Source organism: Rhododendron vialii, chromosome 2a (genome assembly GCF_030253575.1).
Source record: "Rhododendron vialii isolate Sample 1 chromosome 2a, ASM3025357v1".
In the NCBI taxonomy this organism is placed as follows: domain Eukaryota; kingdom Viridiplantae; phylum Streptophyta; class Magnoliopsida; order Ericales; family Ericaceae; genus Rhododendron; species Rhododendron vialii.
Window position 1 is genome coordinate 4765069 of NC_080558.1, and position 20104 is coordinate 4785172.

The window sequence follows — 20104 nt, forward strand, 5'->3', positions numbered from 1 at the left end:
ATTATTTTTACGTCCTTATTTTGCGGACCGGACAAATATTATGGGACGGAGGGAGTATCTTTTAGCAATAAGTCTATACATCCCGACCATTTGTCCCGATTTTGTTCCCGATGGTGACGTGGCAGGCATCAGCAACTGAAGGAAAAAAAAAAAAAAAAAAGCACGCTGAAATTTTAATTTTCCCTCCAAACAGAACGAAAAGGGTTTAGAATGGTATTGTTCAAAGCCAGTGTGATAAAACCTTTTACAGCGAGATCCACTACCACCGTCGACTCCCACCAGCCTCACCCTCCACTTCCGGCGTCCACCACCAGCCTCACCCTCCACTTCCGGCGACCACCACCAGGGAGGCGGGGGGGCTGCTGCCCCAAGGGGGTAGCAGCGTGCTGCTGTCCCGGGTTTTCGGGCCCACTTCGGTCTCACTCCGATGATCGAAAACGTTCACTTTGGAGAGCTCGTCGAGTAGAATAACTATGCAAAAAATCAGCTTAATTGGATATCATTAAGTACCTGATCGGAACCTTTTTATCTTAAAAAGAATGGATCTGAAACACTGGATCAAATCCACTGTAACCCATGGACCGAGAGCTATATGGGCTCCGATCAGGTACTTAATGATATCCAATTAAGCTGATTGTTTACATAGATAGTCTACTCGACGAGCTCTACAAAGTGAACGTTTCCGATCATCGGAGCGAGACCGGAGTGGGCCCGAAAACCCGAGACAGCAGCACGCTGCTGCCCCCCTTGGGGCAGCAACCCCCTCGCCTTGCACCACCAGTAGGAAAAATCTCCTGGGCCCAGCAATGACACCGCCATCGGCACCGTTACAGTCAACCAAGGTCTCGTTTTCTCTCTCTCTGGGTTGTCGATGACCCCTACGATTTCAGTCAATTCCAGCCTTTAATTTCTCTGTAACTTGTTCAAAGCCAAAAAAATTAGAGCTTTTGAAATTGGGGATTTTTTGTTCAAACCATAACTATAAGATTTCTGCTTCCTATATGTATCAACAGTCAAAGATTTCTGCTTTCGATATGCAAATTTTTGGTTTGGCCATCATCATTATATTCAGTTTTTTTTTTAATATGATCATTATATTCAGTTGGGCATGAACATTTGAAATTGTTGATCCGGTCATCGTCTAGTTCTAGCATGAAATAAGTTGATCATATCTCCCTTGTTTTGGTTCTTTTTGGAGTAGCTAAAAAGTGTGTAAGTTCCATGCTTGATCTAGAATTGCAATGACTACAGTGACGATTAACGTTTTGATTATGATCAGTTCTGTTTTGAGAGTAGTTTAATTTGTTCCTTGAGTAACTGCAGTACAGTCCAATTGTATGCTAAATGGTTTGAAAGATGAAAAAATGCATGTACTGAAGTTAGGGTTTCTTGTCTAACTGAAATTAGAGATGTTGTTTAACTGAAATTATAGATGCCTATTGGTGAAAAAATTAATTTTGTCGTCAAAATGATGCATGACTTGGCCCTCTATCTCATGAAGTCTTTATTGATTTGGTGTTCTATCTTGTGATAATACTTATCGACCTTAGTTAATTGTTGAACATGTAGGTGATGTTTCCGATGTCGTCAGATTCTGTTCCTTCGACAATGCTTCCTCGATCATCGAATCAAGATGAGATAGATACTAATGAGAAAGAGGAGGTATGGAGTGGATACAATGGAGATGAAGAAGAGGTATCGAGTGGTTCTTCTAAAAAATAGTGTGATGAGATATGTACTAATGAAGATGGAAAGGAGGAAACAGAAAATTTTGAAGACAGAGTTGAGCAACCAAAGGAGGGAATGATATTCGACACACCAAATGATGCCTATCTATATTACTCAAGATATGCTAAAGAAAATGGGTTTGCTGTGGCTAAAAGAATTAACAAGAAGGGAAGAGATGGAAACTTGAGGAATGTTACTTTTCAATGTTGTCGCGATGGAAAGGCAAAGGTCAATACAACCAATCTGGTCAAACCACGGCCACAAACAAAAATTGAGTGTCCGGCTCGCCTTAATTTTGCTATATGCCCTGATGGAAAGTGGAGGTTAAATCGGGTTGCCTTGGAGCACAATCATGAATATAGCCCGAGAAAGTCCAAGTTTTACAAAAGCAATAGGGTTCTTGATGAACATGTAAAAAGGAAGCTCTTATTGAATGATAAAGCCGGGATTCCGTTGTACAAGACTTATGACTCACTTCAGATTCAGGCGAGGGGGCATGATAACCTTCCATATAATCAGAAGGATTGTCAAAATTTTCTGAGTACAGAGCGACATAAATTACTTATTGAAGGAGATGCTGAGGCGATGCATAGTTATTTTATGAAGATGAAAGCCGACAATTCTGACTTCTTTTTTGCCATGGATTTGGATGATGAGGGTCGATTGAGGAATGTATTTTGGGCTGATGCAAGGAGTAGGGCAGCTTGTAAGGAGTTTGGTAATGTTGTGACATTTGACACAACATACTTGGTAAACAAGTATGATATGCCTTTTGCTCCATTTGTAGGCATCAATCATCATGGTCAGTGGATATTATTGGGATGTGGACTCGTATCTCATGAAGACACCAAATCATTCTCGTGGTAATTTAAGACTTGGATGACATGCATGTGGGGTTGTGCTCCCAAAGCGATTATTACCGATCAATGTATAGCCATGAAGAATGCTATAGAAGACGTATTTCCTAACACCCGACACCGGTGGTGCATATGGCACATCTTGAAAAAGGTGCCAGAAAAGTTGGAAAAGTACGACGCATATAAATCAATTTTCACCTTGTTTGCAAAGTGTGATTTATGATTCAATTACAAAAGAAGAATTTGAGGATGCTTGGGAGATGTTCATCAAAAAGTACGAACTTCAAGATAATGAATGGTTACATGGATTGTACTTAGAGAGGACTCGATGGGTGCCGGCTTTTGTCAAAGATGTATTTTGGGCGGGAATGTCATCCACACAGAGAAGTGAGAGTATGAATTCTTATTTTGACGGTTACATCAATTCGAAAACGACCTTGAAGCAATTTGTAGAGTAATATGAGAATGCATTGGCAAGAAAGGTGGACAATGAAAAAAATGAAGATACAAAAAGTTCGCAATCTTACATCCCATGCATAATTGAAGATGGGATAGAGAATCAATTTCAAAATGCTTACACGAATGCGAAGGCGAAAGAGTTTCAAGGTGAATTTGTTGGGAAACTTAAGTGTTCTTATGAAAAATAAATAAATGATGATGTTTGGTTAGAGTATGAGGTAAAAGAATGGGTTACATATGGAGAAGAGAAAAGGAGAAAACGTGTGTCATTTATCGTTGATTTTAATGGTGAGACCAATGAAGCCAATTGTAATTGTCGATTGTTTGAATCTAAAGGAATGATGTCTAGACATCAATTGATAGTGTTCCATGATAGGGGAATTCAAAGAGTACCTGACAAGTATGTCTTGAGAAGATGGAGAAAAGATGTGAAAAGGGTCCGCACCAAAATTCGAATCAACTACGATAACTCGTCAAGGACAATTGAAGCACGTCGGTATGACAACATGTGCAATCTCTTTAATGAGGTTGCTGATTTGGCAGAAGATTGTGAAGAGAAGTAAGGTACGGTGATGGGACGGCTTCGGGAGCTAAAACAAGTGTTGGTTGAATCTTCGGTTATTTGTGGAAGTAATATGGTTTCTGATACTCCTAATGATCCATTTTCACTTGGAGATGAAGTTCTAGCTTCCAAAGAGAGTAAGATCATCCTTGACCCAGAACCTCTTCGTCGAAAAGGGAGACCGCCGTCTAAAAGAAAGCAAGGTTTTGTTGAAAAATTGGTAAGAAGAAAAGAGAACCAAAAAATAAGACATTATCTAATGAAAAAGCGAAGGTATAAGTTTATATTCATTTGTTGCTTTTTTTTATATACATATACCTATCTTGAATGCTTATTAGTTATATTCTTTTACTAATTTCAAGAGGTTGAGGAGATTGTGGATACCCATATGTTTGGGACATAAGAGAGTGTTGGAAATGTAAATGTAAGAAACCTTTCTTTTTGCTAAGTAAGTATTATAATCCATTTATTGTGTTTTATGTTAGACTTTATTGTTTTTTGTCAGAGTTACCCATGCTACATAGGGCAATTTCTGTGGCCCAACATGATGCCGCATCATATGCGACCAACTATGACACAAGGCGGAGCTATCCTCCCATTTTCTCCAAGTATGGCACAAGGCGGAGCCATCCTTCCAAATATGGCACAAGGTGGAACTGGAGCAGGCTTTGACCAATTTTTTAACAACTTTCCAACTTCACAAAGCAACATGCCAAGTTTATTCAATAGTGAAGTTTGAAGAGGACAATCAAGTATCACGAGTAGTCAAGTTTGGGGAGGAGGACAATCAAGTTTAATGGAAAGTCAAGGGCAGGGTTGGAGAGGAGGACAAATCACTTTTACAGAAATGTTGAATGCAAGGGATAGCAGCAAAACGTAAAAGACTTGCTTGTTGATGTAGGGAGTTTCTTGTATTTTGTTAGAAACTAATTTATAATGTATGCATTTCAATTTTTGCTTCATGGTGTGAATCTGGCACTTTGTTATTTTTCTAATGTTGTATGAAATGGAATATCTGGTATGCAATAGAACTCTTGATACGTATCGCAAGCGTGCCGGACACGGCTCCGTGTCCCAGTTAATGTTTGTTTGTAGTTTTAAGTTTAATGCTACTATTGGTGCCTTTGGTCTTGGTCTTGTGGATGATAGGTTTTTAGTTTAAGCATATGTGGGCATGCGCCCTAAAAACGCTCACTTTTTCGTGTTTCTTTTGAAAGATTGGGGGTGTTTCTTTTGAAAGATTGGGGGTGGCCCTTCTTCGGAAAAGAGCGCTGCGAAACGCCTCGATTCAGAGTCGCCACTCGGGTTTTAGCGGTGAAATACCCAAGGAACCGAACTCGAAACGTTTGCCACGTTTGTTGGATTTTGAAAAGGCATAGACCGGTCCGTCGTCACCTTCGATATCTGAGGTTCGGGAGCCAGTTTACGAGAGGGGAAGGGTTTTATGGCACCCCTCCCGCCCAATCCGGAGATCGGTCTCTACTCATGCATTTTTATTTGTAAAACATTTGCATTTTTCTCTCATTTGATCATTTTCGGCCAGTTAGGGCAGGGGTACAGTTAATGGGGATTAAAGCTGTAACAAATTGCAAATTATGTGACAAAATACTTTATGGATGACTTGATTTTCAATGCTAAATATAGATTGAGAACAAGCACTGAGCAACCCGAATGAACTGAAGTACGCTGCCCAGTAAGAACATGAATAGGCCTTATACCAGCATGCACTGGTCGAGCCACTGCATGCCAGTACAACCTGCGCACGCCACTATCAGGCTGGCGTACTCCACTTATATAGCTTCTCAGTCTTTGCAGGCAATCCTCTGGGCTTTGGAAAGGGACCAGCGCACACCCAGGACAAACCACGCAGTTCAATAGAACTGAACATACATAGTTACAGACAAATGAAAGGGGTTTAAGCCACGAAAGAAAACAGAATACCCCAAAAACAGTGTGGGGACAGGAAATAGGCCGAGATTAAGCTAAGATGCAGGGGCCAGCCACTGGATCTTGGGACAAACTGTCGTACGCCAGTTGTGGACAACGGTGCGCCAGTTTGACCCTAATCCAATGCTTGGCCTTACATCATCTGGGCTCTGGAGTATGACCAGAAGGATCCCAGAGGCCTTCTAAACGGATGATAGATAAGCATTAACCGTTACAACTAAGCAGTTCTAATCGTACAGAAAGCAGTAAAGTGATTATTATCATGCGAGGGTGATTGACATAAATGAGAAATGACAGAAATGACGATCCATGATCCCCACGCCAGTAGTGCTCGTACTGCCATGATTAGCGTACGGCATAAGTATACTGGCGTGCGCCATGTCTCACCTCATACGATCGTTATATTTTACCAGTTTAAGGCCAGGACTAGTATTACTTACTAGCCTGGGCCTTACTGGTCCCCCTGAGGAGCTGAAAATAGAAAGGAACACAAAGGTGGTATACCTTTTTGCGTTGAGGTTTGGGGATGGTATTGAGCTTTAGAGGTTGAAGATGGAGGTTGTATGGTGACTGGACATCAGTGGGTGTATGGAAATGAGTTGCCTTCCTTTCTCTTTCAATGGAAGAAGAGAGGTAGAGAGCAAGAAGAGAGGGGAAGAGGACCTTTTGCTTTTTAATGTGTCTAACCCCTTGCAAATGAATGCAAGGGGGGTATTTATAGAGGAGAGAGGCTGCGATCAGTTGGGACCAAGGCCTTGTTTGGCTGGTTGTTTGAGGAAGGGAGCCTCCCATGCATTAAATGCATGGGACTTGCCTTGATGGGGGGTGGAGGAGAGAGAGGGAGCGTCTCTGCCGAGAGTAATCATCAGGGAGACTGTAGCCGACGTCAGGGTGGCACAAAAGTCTCGTCCATGTGGCTGAATAAAGTTGATTTGACTGGGCTTGACTGGCGTGCGCCATGTATTGACTGGCGTGCGCCAGTAAAAGCTGGGTCAACGGTCGATGACCGACACGTGGCAGCTAACTAGCATGCGTCAGCATTGTACTAGCGTAAGCCAGTCGGGTTTTGCTGGGGCTGTTTGGCTCTGGTTTGAAAGGTTTGAAACGGGTTTGAAAGGGGTTCGGGACGCTCAAAGCTCAAACACCATCGTCATCCTCAGACTGTTCTTGACTATAATCATCATTGAGAAAATAAAAGATCGACAAATAACGTTATCTGGACAGTCCAGAATGGGGTGTCTACAGCATATATGGATGATAGATTTCTAGTATAATGATGCTTTTTTTTTTTGGTTGTTGGTTCATTCTGAAATTGTAATTAGAAGCACATGGAAGTATGAATGTAAAATGGAAGTATGATTTTTAGCACCTACAAGTATGGAAGTAATGCTAGTTTATAGCACATGGAAGTATGGTTTTTAGTCAAGTATAGACTTGGTAGAATGTAAAACCAAATCCCAAAGGTAAGTTCTGAAAAAAAATTCGGCAGAGTCTCCCCTATTTTTGGTCCTAGCCCGACGTCTCGCGTCTCGATTAGCACAACAAGAATAACAACAAGAATAACATCAAGTTACGCACAAGCCCACGCCAGGCATTTCTCATGTTAAATCACCATTCACAAACCAAAATCCAGTGTCAAGTTATCCAGTCACAACAAAAAGCATAAACCATATAGTTCCAGATAGTCATTCTCATGCTAATTATCATTTACATCCAAATAAATAAGATTACATTCTCCTCTCTAATGGTTTAAACCTCATTTGCAAAACAAAAATAGACTACATTCTAGTATTTCAATTGTAGGACAAATAGGCCTACTAATTACATCTCCATTTTTTTTGCTATCAAATCATTCTACTCTTCTTTGCCACCAAATGATTCAGCATCTTTACTTCTTTGTTTGAGTTGCGGAAACCTAATTCTCTTTCCATCTTATAGCATTCCATGCCCTCGAGCAGTTCCACAACTATTGGATCTCCAATGCTTACTCCACCCATCTGCTGCCAATGCTGATAAGACGCATTTGATGCATGAGCAATAAAGTGGTAGCTCCAGTAAACTGAAAATGACAAAGGGACAAGCAACAAATTCAACAGCACACATGTAGAGTAGGAACATCAAAATCAAAGCAACATCAAGGACATAGGTCAACCCAAAATTTGACAAACTAAACCATATGTAGTATAAACTGTCCATTTCTTATTTCTGCACCCTACCCAACAGCTCTACTTGCACAATTCCACCTATGCAAAGAACAGGTTTTGGAAGCTTGAACTTTTGCAGTCAATTCTCCTAATATCCATGAGAAAGGCATCTCAAGCTAATTAGTTTTGAAATAAGGCACTAAATAGTAACAGGCAATAGGAATATAGAGGAATAGAACTAAATAACACTGCAGCTCATTCCAAACATAGCATCTTCATGATATTATTTTCAGTTTGGTTGAAACTAACATAACATCAGTTTCCCAGTGTCATATAACCTTTTACAATTAATGGTAAGACATGTTAACTTATGCTGCAACAAAGACCATGCCATACAGAATGTACATTAGTGAAGAATATTTATACACGAAGGGGGAAGATAACCGTCCAAACCTTCATGCAGATGGCGAATAAGCCTTTTCTCTACTAATAAGGTTAGCATAAAGGAGTTACTTCAGTTTTAACATTATCCGTTTCGATAATTGCATGTGGGTATTGTTAAAAGATGAGAAAGTTGAAGGAAAAATAAAACATAAATCACTTCAAAATTTCCCCAGAGATTTAACCCTAATCTTTTCCTTTCTCCTCCTTTGCTTTCCTCAAAGAACACCAAGGTGAAGCTGTCTTAACCTTTCCCTCTTTCTTCTCCCTTTGACTTCCTCCCAGTCTTTTGTCTTACCTTACCAAAGAAATGTAAGCCACTCTCATGAATTGTTAAACTCACCTGAGCCATTGGGAATTCTAGTGAAGTATATGTCCATATGAAAGGGCTGTCAGTGGACTCATTACCAGCGTCAAATTCATCTCCTGAATCATTTCCTATTCCAATAGGAGACCAGGGATCTCACATTCGAAATCGCACGGCCTTTGCGGAATATATAGGAAATCCATACTAAAAAGAACCAATACAAGGGAGATATGATCAACTTATTTCATGCTAGAACTAGATGATGACCGGACCAAAAATTTCAAATGTTCATGCCCAACTGAATACAATGATGATGGCCGAACCAAAAATTTGCATATCGGAAGCAGAAATCTTTGACTGTTTGATGCATATAGAAAGCAGAAATCTTATAGTTAGGGTTCGAACAAAAAATCCCCAATTTCAAAAGCCCTAATTTTTTTGGCTTTGAACAAGTTACAGAGAAATTAATGGCTGGAATTGACTGAAATCGTAGGGGTCATCAACAACCCAGAGAGAGAGAGAGAGAGAGAGAGAGAGAGAAAACGAGACCTTGGTTGTCGGAAAGGGCGCCGGTGGTGGTGTCGTTGTTGGGCCCAGGAGATTTTTCTTGCTGGTGGTGGTCGCCGGAAGTGGAGGGTGAAACTGGTGGTGGTCGCCGGAAGTGGAGGGTGAGGCTTGTGGGAGTCGCCAGTGGTGGGGTGGATGTTGCCGGTGGTCGTCCTCCTCACTCCGTCTCTGTGCTCGTTTCGCAGATGGTGGTTTGGGGGAAGAGGAAATGCCGAAATGGTCGGGTTTGGTTCCAAAATTAAAATTTCAGCGTTTTTTTTTTCCAGCTGCTTACGTCTGCCACGTCAGCGTCGAGAATAAAATCGGGAGAAAGGGTCGGGATGTGTAGACTTATTGATCTTTTAGCTATCACTGGAAGAAGTCTATTTATGAGGCTCTTGACTTTGTTTTTGTTTTTTTTTTTGTTTGTACGCTCTTGACTTTGTTATTGGTTAGCATTTTTTTTCCCTTTAGGGCCTGCTTGGATGAAGTGAAAAGAGGAGAGGAAAAATAAGAGGGGTATATGGAGAGGGGCTCACCCGTTTTCCCCCGTTTGGCATCCCAATTTTGTCCCCCATTATTTTTTACCCCTCTTCATTTTCGTCAGTTCTAAGGTTTGTCCAGTCTTAGTTTTGGGTTCTTCTTGAGGTCACAAAAATAATCTGATTGTAGAGGGGTGTTTTGTGGACATAAATACCCCTCGTTATCCCTTTTCTCCTCACCAGGCCTCCTCCTCGTTTTACTGTTGCCGCCCATTTTTTGTCTATGGAAGAGAGGGTTTTGGTGGCGATGGCTTCAATTTGAAAAAGACTGCAACTTTCAAATCATGCTTTCAACTTACAAATGGAGTGAGGCAAATAATCAACATAGGTGTGAGAATAAAATTCATGTAAAAAGAATTATGAAAAATGATGAGGTGAAATATGGACCCATGTTTAGAGAGGAGAGAGAGAGACGAAAACAGAGTGCTCTTTTTTTCAAGCTTTTTGGCAGCCACCTGATCAAAGCCCGGTCAACTGGCCGGTTGACCTATATTTCAACCGCTACTCCATCCGGATGCATGCTGAAAGAGAGAATGCAGCTTGCCAAAAAATGACCCAAGATTCTTGAATATTATTAGGCCCAATATTAAAAAGAGGCCCACTAAAGTAAATTTCCTGTAAACTAGCAAAACCGAAAAACAAGCCCAATCAATATCTATATCAAGTCCATATAAATATGCCTAATAACAGTCAATTTGAAACTGACATTTTATCTTCAAAAGCTAATTAGATTAACATTAGCATCTTTAACAACATAATGAAAATTCATTCTAACACAATCATCAAAATCAAATTCCTAAAAAAATCATTTTCCAAAAAAAATGTTTTCATTTTTTCGAACAATTAAAATTGCATCTCCCTCATTGAACATTTTCTAAATTAAATGAATTTATAAGGCTTAAACATTTTATGGATTAAATGAATTGATTTTATCAAAAAAATGATAAATACAAACCTTTAATTAAAAAAACGTTTTTTAATATAAATTTTTTAGAATAGACATTTTTTATTTAATTTATTTTTTTATACTTCCAATTGTCCAAAATTGATTAAAGATATTGATTATTGAATTTATATACTTATTTTAATAAATAATCAAATTTAACACTACACATGAGTAAAATAGTTATTTGACAGTTTTTCCCATCATCCACCCCTTCTTATCCCCCATTCTATAAATCATCCAAACAAAGTCAAATTTTATCCCTCGATTTAATATCACATCCAAACCACATACTATTTTATCCCCCCTATAAACATCAAATCGATGTGGGCTAACCCATCAAAATTAATACCTCCTACTATCTTATTCCCCCTTCATATTTTTTACCCCTGATTTTTTACCTACGTCCAAGCAGGCCCTTACCATGATCACGTATTGTCTAGGGTTCCTTGGATGTGGATTCCTGAGGGCTATATTTATATATTTTTTTTGTTTTGTTCTTCAAGTGTTCGCATAAGAAAAATTGTGCTAAATACTCTGACAAGCATTGTGGCATGTTCGAGTTCGACACATGTCTATGAGTGATACGTGGTCGATTCAATCACGCAATGGTGGGCCCCGACCCGCAAAAGAAAACAGAGAGAAGATCATCGCTAAATTCTATTTTCAGAGCATAAATTTTGGATCTTTATGATAATTGTACATTGTCCTCTAAACTCCAGATAATTTTACCCTATTTTATCCTTATTTGTGCCTTGCAGATATTTGCTATACTGTGATCCTTACTAGTGTGTATATTACATAAGCTAATCATGGACGAAAGGCTTTCTCTTTGCAAACAAGTTTTTGATTCGATTGTCTTCTTTTTGGCAGTACGGATTGGAACAATTTGTGACGATTGTACGGTACTTCATGACACAAGTTCTTTATCCTTGTTCGTCTTATTTTTCTGTAGAAAGCACAAAATGATTTGGTTTAAATGGTGGCAGCTAACGTTAGTGATCTTTGCTACTTGTTTGACAGAATTGTATCCTCTGCTATGAATGACATTTTTGCTCCGTCGCCTAAGTGATGTTGAGATTAAACAAGCAACTTTTCAACTAGGGGTTCTGGTTAGGCCAAGAATGTATCGAGGAAAAAGGGACCTCTACTGTTGCAACCAGTGTTGTTGAATTACTCTGCCATGGTGTTGGTTTGAATACAACTGGTTCTGTTAATATGTCTCCTTCAGGGTCCGAGTTTGAGTTCTCTGGTAGCCCTACCGAGAAGGCGATCCTGTCTTGGGCTGTTTCAGAACTGAACCTGGATATGGAGGGACTTAAGCAGAGTGGTGAGATTCTCCATGTTGAAGCGTTTAACTCAACGAAGAAACGAAGTGGTGTTTTGATGAGGAATAAAGAGCAAAATACAATTAACTTGCACATCAAAGGTGGAGCGGAGATGGTACTGGCTATGTGCTCAAACTACTATGATGTCTCTGGAACCATCAAGGTTTTGGATGATGACGAAAGGAAGATATTTGATGGTATCATTCAAGGGATGGCGGCTAGTAACTTGCGTTGCATCGCTTTTGCACACAAGCAAGTTCCAGAAGAAGAAAATGCAGAGGGGAAAAACCAAATAGAAGAAAACTGCTTGACCCATTCGGGGCTAGTGGGTTTGATGGATCCATGTCGTCCGGGTGTGAAAGAAGCCATGCAAGAGTTTCAATATGCAGGAGTGAAAGTGAAAATGGCCACGGGCGACAATATTTTCACAGCTAGAGCTATAGCAACCGAATGTGGGATACTCAAGCCTAATCAGGACATGGAAAGCAGAGCAGTGGTTCTGGGGGAGGAATTCAGAAACTACACGCCAGAGGAACGAATGCTGAAAGTTAATAATATCAGTGTGATGGCAAGGGCCTCTCCACGCGACAAACTCCTAATGGTACAATGCTTGAAGCAAAAAGACCACGTGGTGGCGGTCATCGGGGATGGAACTAACGACGCGCCAACACTAAGAGAAGCCAATATAGGCCTTTCGACGGGGATACAGGGGACCAAAGTGGCCAAAGAGTGCTCTGACATCGTCATTTTGGACAACAGCTTCGGATCTGTGGCCACTGTTTTAAGGTGGGGGAGGTGTGTTTGTACCAACGTTCAAAAATTCATTCAATTGCAGCTCACTCTGACTGTTGCTACCCTTGCCATAAACTTTGTTGTGTCGGTTTCAACAGGAGAGGTCCCACTTTCAGCCGTCGAATTGGTATGGGTCAACTTGATTATTAACACATCGGGTGCTTTAGCGTTAGCCTCTGAAAAACCTACAAAGGAGCTAACGGAAAAACCACCGGTGGGTCGAACAAAGCAACTCATAACCAACGTTATGTGGAGGAACTTACTCTCCCAAGCGTTATATCAATTAGCTGTTCTGCTCACCTTACAATTCAAGGGTGAAGAAATTTTTAAGGTGAGTGCGAACGTCAATTACACTCTGATTTTGAATGTTCTCGTACTGTGTCAAGTGTTCAATGTTTTCTTCATGTGGAAGCTCGAGAACAAGAATGTGTTTGAGGGAATTCACAAGAATCACTTGTTTCTGGTGATTATTGGGGTGACGATTGCAGTTCAGGTGGTGGTGGTGGAGTTTCTGAAGAAAGTTGCGGGTACGGAGAGGTTGAATTGGTGGTAGTGAGGAGTCTGTGTTGGGTTTGCTTCAGTTTCTTGGGCAATTGGGTGGGTTGTCAAGTGGATTCCTGTTCCAGAGAAACCGTTCTCCTCCACCCCTCTCTTCCCCCCATCAGCCGTACCTCTTTCTCTTCGACTCCGGTCGATCAGAACAACAACGTAGAATTACCAATCAAAGGCGAAGCATTGGAAGCCACCACGGAGGACAGTACTTGTAACAGTCAACGAGAAGGGGTGTCTGCTGCGGTCAACGACGGAGAAGGCGAACAGGCGGTGACTGGCGTCGGGAAAATCAAGCAAGAATTTGTTGACGCGAATCCTGGGTTCAGACCGAAGGTGAAGGAGGGAGCAGTTGAGGAAGAGAGAGACGTGAAAGGTGTGAAGGGAGATCAAATAAAGGTGAAGGTTGAGAGCTTTGTAGAGGGTGGAGAGAGAGTGGAGAGTGTTGAGATAGAGGGTGGGCACGAGAAGAATGATAATGTATACGCGGCTGAAGGAACGGAGAAATGTGACAATGCAGCCGAGGGTGAGCTGATTGAGGGAAGAGATGGCGATGATGGTGGAGCGCAACTGGCTATTATTCCAGGTAATAGAATCACTCCTTATACTAGCAGTTCACTGGTTAGTTTGAATTAATTTTATTTGGCATGTACCAAAATCGATAATGGTTGAAAGCAAGGTTGTCAAACCACAATACGTATGTGTATCGTTACTAGAAGTTGAATCACTCCTTGCTAGTAGATTGGTAATGCATATGCAGCAGACGTGACAGAGAGGTGACAATGCAGCTGAGGAGAACGGAGCGGGGGTGAACCGAATGATGGAAGTGGAACGCCAGTATTCCAGGTAATAGAATCACTCCTTACAAGTAGTTGACTGGTTATTTGGAAGTTTGAGTTAAGCTTATTGCAATTGTATTGTATTATTAGATAATGGGTGAAAGCAACGGGATAAGTATGTGTGTATCTTTTTTGTCATCTTATGTATCGTACCAGTACACATAAATTAACATTAACTTTGATGATACAAAATTTATTGCAGATTGATCAAAACTTTGATGATACAAAATTTTGCTCCACCATATAACATGTTCTAATACGAATCAGTGGGTATGTAATTTACACCAAAAAATAAAAATAAAAATTTGGGTTTGTATAATTTACACCCAAAATTTATAGCGATGAGTTATTCCAAGAGTTTAGACATTTGAATACAATATTATTGAGAGAACTAATAAAATCGATTAACGTCCTTGATTTTATAAGGTCTTGTTTGGAAGATGGTGGTTTTCAAATGGTATGGGTTGCTTATCGAATTTTATTGACTACACTAGCTACATTTATTTCAGAGGAGATGAGTTTTCCTAAGTTGAAGTTGATAAAAATTTATATTCGGACTACCATGTCACAAGTGAGATTAACTGAATTGTCTATAATCTCAATTAAGAATGAGAACTTGGTTATAGTTAAATTACGATGACTTATTGAAGAATTTACTTAAAACAAATGCAAAGAGATTGTATAAATGGAGATAAGCTAAACTACATAGACTTGGTTATACACATTATATAAAGGATGATTGAATCTCCATTTTCCCGGGTGAACGTGGGCCGGATTATATAGTTAAGAACCAAGCCAACTCGTACAAATTTAATATTTCGAGAACCAAACCTATCTATGATTAGAATGACAAATCGAACCGATCCAAACCATCTGACTATGGTTCCATTCCAATTTTGAACAGTGGTTCACTTCAAGTTGAGATACCATACTTAATTTTTTGGGAACAAAATCAATCATGAAAGTGATGAACCGTACCGATCTAAATCATTTGACTACGGTTCCATTCTAGTTTTGAACCACGGTTCGATTCGAATTGAGATATCAATCATATCATACATACAAACCCGTTACGCCACTCAAAAAGCTGCATCAAATGCTCAAAACAAAACCCTTTTTACAAACGAACTCAATGAAAAGTCACCAAAAGTTACTAAAAGTTCATGAGTTCAAATGAACTCTTCTGTAATTTTCTTATTTGGAAAATTTTCCAGTGCCGGGTGGGTATCATGACATGTCTGCTCGGTGTATCTGAGCCGTCCATTATATTTTTGAATGGCTAGAATTTGGAGAGAGAAAAAGGAGAGAGAAAGTGTTAGGGTAAGAGGAGAGAGGGGGTTTCAATCCGAGCCATCCAAAAGCTTATTAGACGGCCTGGATGTATCAAGCGGGTACCACGTACGTAAGATATAACGTCCCTGGAACCGAAAAATTTCTCTTCTTATTCATTTGGGATGTGCTATTTCTAGCATCTGGATGGTTAAAATTCAATTGTATGTATAGAGGGAAGTTTCTGTCAGAGATTTGTTTCTGTTATTGGTTTGAGTATTTGAGTTTCATTTGCCTTCTTCGTATTAAGTTTGCGGTCCTTGTGTGCTTTCCCTCTCGAACAGGGTCGAAAATGCACCATACTCATACACAACATTTGATCCCACATCATACGTTTCAATGGGATCGATGAACTATGTGAGTGTGGAGCATTACAAGACAAAGCATCTCTAGCATTGTTGTTCCCTCTCCATTTCTCCCTTGCTAGTCTTCAACCCAAACAAAGCTAAAACAAAACTGGAAAAATTCAAAAGCCATAATCGGATCGAGGACGCAGCCGACAACATACCCCGTTCGAAGCGCTAAACTTAAAAGCAACTCAAAAACCAAGTTATTGGAGAATCTCTAAATGCAGTACATCTCATATGCAAATATTGCATCTGGAAACGTTATAACTAAACACTTAATTATAATAAAGTAAAGGTTTTAAGTACCAAGATTATTAATACATGCAGTTGAAAGAAAATTAGAGGGGTAAATACTAAACGCTTAATATAGTTGAAGAAAAATAAGTTGGTCAACACGAGATTCATCAGCTACTTTGGCTTAAGAAATACCTCAATCAAGTTGGTGCCAGGTAGGCTAGAACCAGAGATATGATCCTGTAAATCCTCATCACAAGCTATTAAAAGATCATCATCATTGTCCTGATCCTTGTAGCAAATGTAATAATTTTCAGCCTTGTGTCCCAGCCTCTTTTCCACTTGTTGTTTCAGCTCTTCCATTCTCCATGGCCAAGACAACTGAAACTTCATCGTAACTGTACTAAATCTTGCCTTCACAATCACACTTTTTGTGCCAATGGTAGCTGAGACTTGATTAGAAGGTAGAAGCGTAACAGAATTCAGTTTTGGGATTTGCACTTTATCAACAACCGCGGGAGATTCGTTGGGGCGAGATTGATTGTGTTCCCCGCAAGGTGGCCAACTGGGGATGCCATGCCCTCGACAAGCTCGCTTCAATGTGGATCGGCTAACTGCAAAAATGAGGAAGCCAAAAGCTCTAAATTCTTCTACTTAGTAACTCCACTCTACATCTTCATTTTGCAGACTTCAAAATTTAGTCACATCCGGCGCCTACCTACCTTTTAAAGATTCCATCCTTTCATTTTTTCGACTCAAATTCCCTTCTGAGATGTATATGGGATATCGATATTGATTTCAAAGTTATTACTACGTACACTTGATAGAAAAAGGAACTTACCACACTTTTTAATTGTACCTGTATTTAAGATAGATTAGAATTACATAGACTAGGTTCTATACGTTTCTCATATAAATGGAGATTGAATCTCCATTTTCCAGGGTGAACATTGCCAGTTAATCCGTTGTGTAAGCTAAACTAGAAACCAAATCAATGGATACATATTGAATATTTCGAAAACCCAAACCTATATCCATCCTATCCATGACAATAACGACGAACTGGACCAATTCAAACCATTTGACTATGATTCGGTTAAAGTTTTGAATCACGGTTCATTTCATCTTGAGATATCATGTCATAGGCGCATAAATGTTCACATAAGCGTCCTCTAATTTATCTTTGCTAAGTCTTTTTAATATTGTTACTCGGAATTTAATGCTTAATTTTTGTGTTGTAGTGGTGTAGAACACGTGGAGGCCTAATTTCATGATCAGTTGGACCGAGTCAAGCCCCGGAAGCCCATACGGTGTTTAATTTCAGATTACCCAATTTGGCAAAATTTGGACGAGCTCGGAATAGGCCCAAAACTTGGTGGGCTGACTTATTTCGCGTTCCGATCAATACACATTAATCCTAAGTTGATGATCGATGGTGCTTTTCGGCCTAATTCCTTCATTTAGGCATTCAATTGCGTTATTTTGCCGTTTTAGGAAAGATTTGTTTCGTTAATAACTCTTAGACCGTAATTCCTTTTAATTTGATTCTTTTTGGGAAAGTTTTGTTTATCTCGTCGCGACGAGATAGACAACTCGTCGTGACGAGCAAATCTTACGCACAAGAAAGAAAGAGAGAATCTCTATAGTATAATTGATAAAAAATTGCATAAGCTATATGTTACAAGCCCTTATATAGGCCGAAACCCTAAAACTCTAAAAATAAATTTGGAAAATAAAAAGTCCCAGAATTTCTAAAACAGAAAACGGGAAAGAAAAACAAAACTTTCCCAAAACGAATCAACTTAAAAGGAATTACAGTCTAAGAGTTTTTAACGAAACAAATTTTTCCTAAAATGGCAAAATAACGCAATTGAAGGCCTAAATGAAGGAATTAGGCCGAAAAGCACCATCGATGAGTATTGATCGGAGCGCGAAAATAAGTCAGCCCATCAAGTTTGGGCCTATTCCGAGCTCGTCCGAACTTTGCCAAATTAGGTAATCTGAAATTAAACACCATTTGGACTTCTGGAGCTTGACTTGGTCCAACTGATCATGAAATTAGGCCTTCACGTATTATACATCATGTAGGTAGTTGGAGGGTTTGATACAAAAAGTACAAAGTTAGAATATTAAACGGTGTTTCAAGTTGGTCCATTTGGAAGTCAATATGGGTCAAGAGTTTGGCACTGAACTTAATTAGTCCATGGGCAAGACTACTGAATTTGCAATTCAATTGGGTGGGCCCAATGCTTATGTATTTGACTAGCTGGTTGGGCCAAGTAAAGGAATTAGGCTAAGCCAATTCCAGCCCTCGAGGGTTATTGTTTTTTTAGTAAATTAGAGGCCGGTCCTTTTTTTAGGTTTGGTTTGATCCCAACCCTAAAATATTTTCCCGAAGCTGGATGGGTCGGTTATGCTGCATGTGGACGTTTTTGCCCCAGATCCCAACAAACAAAATAAACTGCTCCTACAATTTAGACGATTCATATATATATATATATATATATATATATATATATATATATATATATCTCTCTCTCTCTCTCTCTCTCTCTCTCTCTCTCTTCGTTGTTCATCCATCATCAATCTTCACCACCGTAGGCAGTCGGAAAGCACCAGCTCACAAGTTCTCTATGAATCCTCCATTGGCGAGGTCGACGACGATGAGTTAGACGAGAATGACGAAGAAGATTTCGACGAAGGAGGAGGATCAGTGGTTAATGACAACGAAGACTTCCACCGCCTTCGCCTTCGCCGTCGCGCCACCACCGCCGCTCTCTCCGACGCTGACTATTTCTCCTTCGCTGCTCTCGATGAGATCATGATCACCAAGGGGACACTGTGAAGTTAAACTCTTCTTCTTGATCAAACCCAACAGAAATTCCAAGATCTGTTTCCAGAAATTCCGTGAAGTTAAACTCCTAGAGTTTTCAGATCTGTTCGGCAGTGGAACAAATGGTGTAGTTATGCATTCTTTTTGTAGTTTAATGGTGGAATCTAGAAAGAAGTAGTTGTGTGCACATGTGTAAATTGTTCAATGATCTGTTTTCACCTTTCCGAATTTTTTTTTAGATTTTTCTGTTAAATGTTAGATTTATGTATTTTAATCTCCCATATTTGATTTTGATTACCTTTTTTTTTTGTTCAATTTTTGTTCGTCTGTGTATTTTTTTTATAAAAATTGTGTATTTTTCTATGAAAACTGTGTGTTGTTCATGTGAACTGTCTATGAAAACTGCGTATTTTTCTATGAGAACTATATATTTTCTATGAGAACTGTTTATTTTAGTATGTGATAAGACTATGTGAATTATGTGAAATGTGTATTTTTAAGTTCTCATAGTCCAGTTCTCAAAATCAATTCACAAAACTAGTTCTCTATGAGAATAGTCACTTCTCATAGCCAATTCCCATAGAATTGACTATGAAAACTAACAGTTCTCATAGAATTAACTATAAGAATTGGCAGTTTTCATAGCTTAAAATACATAGTTCTCATAGTGGCAAATAGCTTAAAATACACAGTTGTCATAGAACTGACTATGAGAATTGTGTATTTTATGTGAAAACTGTCTATGAGCTAGAATTGTATATTTTCTATGAGAACTGTGTATTTTTCTATGAGAACTGTGTATTTTTGTATGAGAACTACGTATTTTTTATGAGAACTGTTTATTTTAATATATGGTAAGACTATGTAAACTATGTGATCTGTGTATTTTTCAGTTCTCATAGTTCAGTTCTCAAAACCAGTTCACAAAACTAGTTCTCTATGAGAACAGTCATTTCTCATAGCCATTTCTCAAAGAATTGACTATGAAAACCGACAGTTCTCATAGAACTGATTACGAAAATTGACAGTTCACATAGCTAGTTCTCATAACTTAATTCACTTTTCATTGCCAATTCTCATAACCAATTCTTCTCATAGCCAATTCTCATAACTTAATTCACATAGTCACTTCTCATAGTCACTATGAAAACTGACAACTCTCATAAAACTAACTATGAGAATTGACAATTCACATAGTCAGTTCTCATAGTTTAAAATACACAGTTTTCATAGTGGCTCATAGCTTAAAATACATAGTTGTCATAGAACTGACTATGAGAATTGTATATTTTATGTGAACACTGTTTGTGAGAATTGTATATTTTCTATGAGAATTGAAAACTATTTATGAGAACTGTGTATTTTTCTATGAGAATT

At 39.3% G+C, this 20104-nt stretch overlaps 2 protein-coding genes and 1 long non-coding RNA gene across 4 annotated transcripts in view; 1 reads left to right on the plus strand and 2 right to left on the minus strand.

The window, feature by feature from the left end:
* The window catches only part of LOC131316984 (uncharacterized), a 104882-nt gene that overhangs the window by 78022 nt on the left and 6756 nt on the right, over positions 1 to 20104 (minus strand). The gene's annotated exons all lie outside the window — the stretch shown is intronic.
* LOC131315539 (protein FAR1-RELATED SEQUENCE 4-like) lies at positions 773 to 4568 on the plus strand. 2 transcript variants are annotated; one of them, XM_058344649.1, is made up of 3 exons: positions 773 to 842; positions 1570 to 4030; positions 4112 to 4568. In XM_058344649.1, exon 2 carries the CDS (start codon positions 1804 to 1806, stop codon positions 2593 to 2595), a length of 792 nt encoding a protein of 263 aa, XP_058200632.1. In that variant the 5' UTR covers positions 773 to 842; positions 1570 to 1803; the 3' UTR covers positions 2596 to 4030; positions 4112 to 4568. The 2 variants fall into 2 exon arrangements, with proteins under 2 accessions (XP_058200632.1, XP_058200633.1); XM_058344650.1 differs by having other exon boundaries at positions 1570 to 4024.
* LOC131315546 (uncharacterized) lies at positions 7248 to 9208 on the minus strand. Its single transcript, XR_009196809.1, has 4 exons — positions 8995 to 9208; positions 8482 to 8649; positions 7727 to 7845; positions 7248 to 7612 (listed from the first exon to the last, which is right to left on the minus strand). It is a non-coding gene; the product is annotated as an uncharacterized LOC131315546 (long non-coding RNA).

Coding starts and splice junctions, on each gene's coding strand:
- LOC131315539 (XM_058344649.1), top strand. CDS start 1,804: ATGATATTCGACACACCAAATGATGCCTATCTATATTACTCAAGATAT.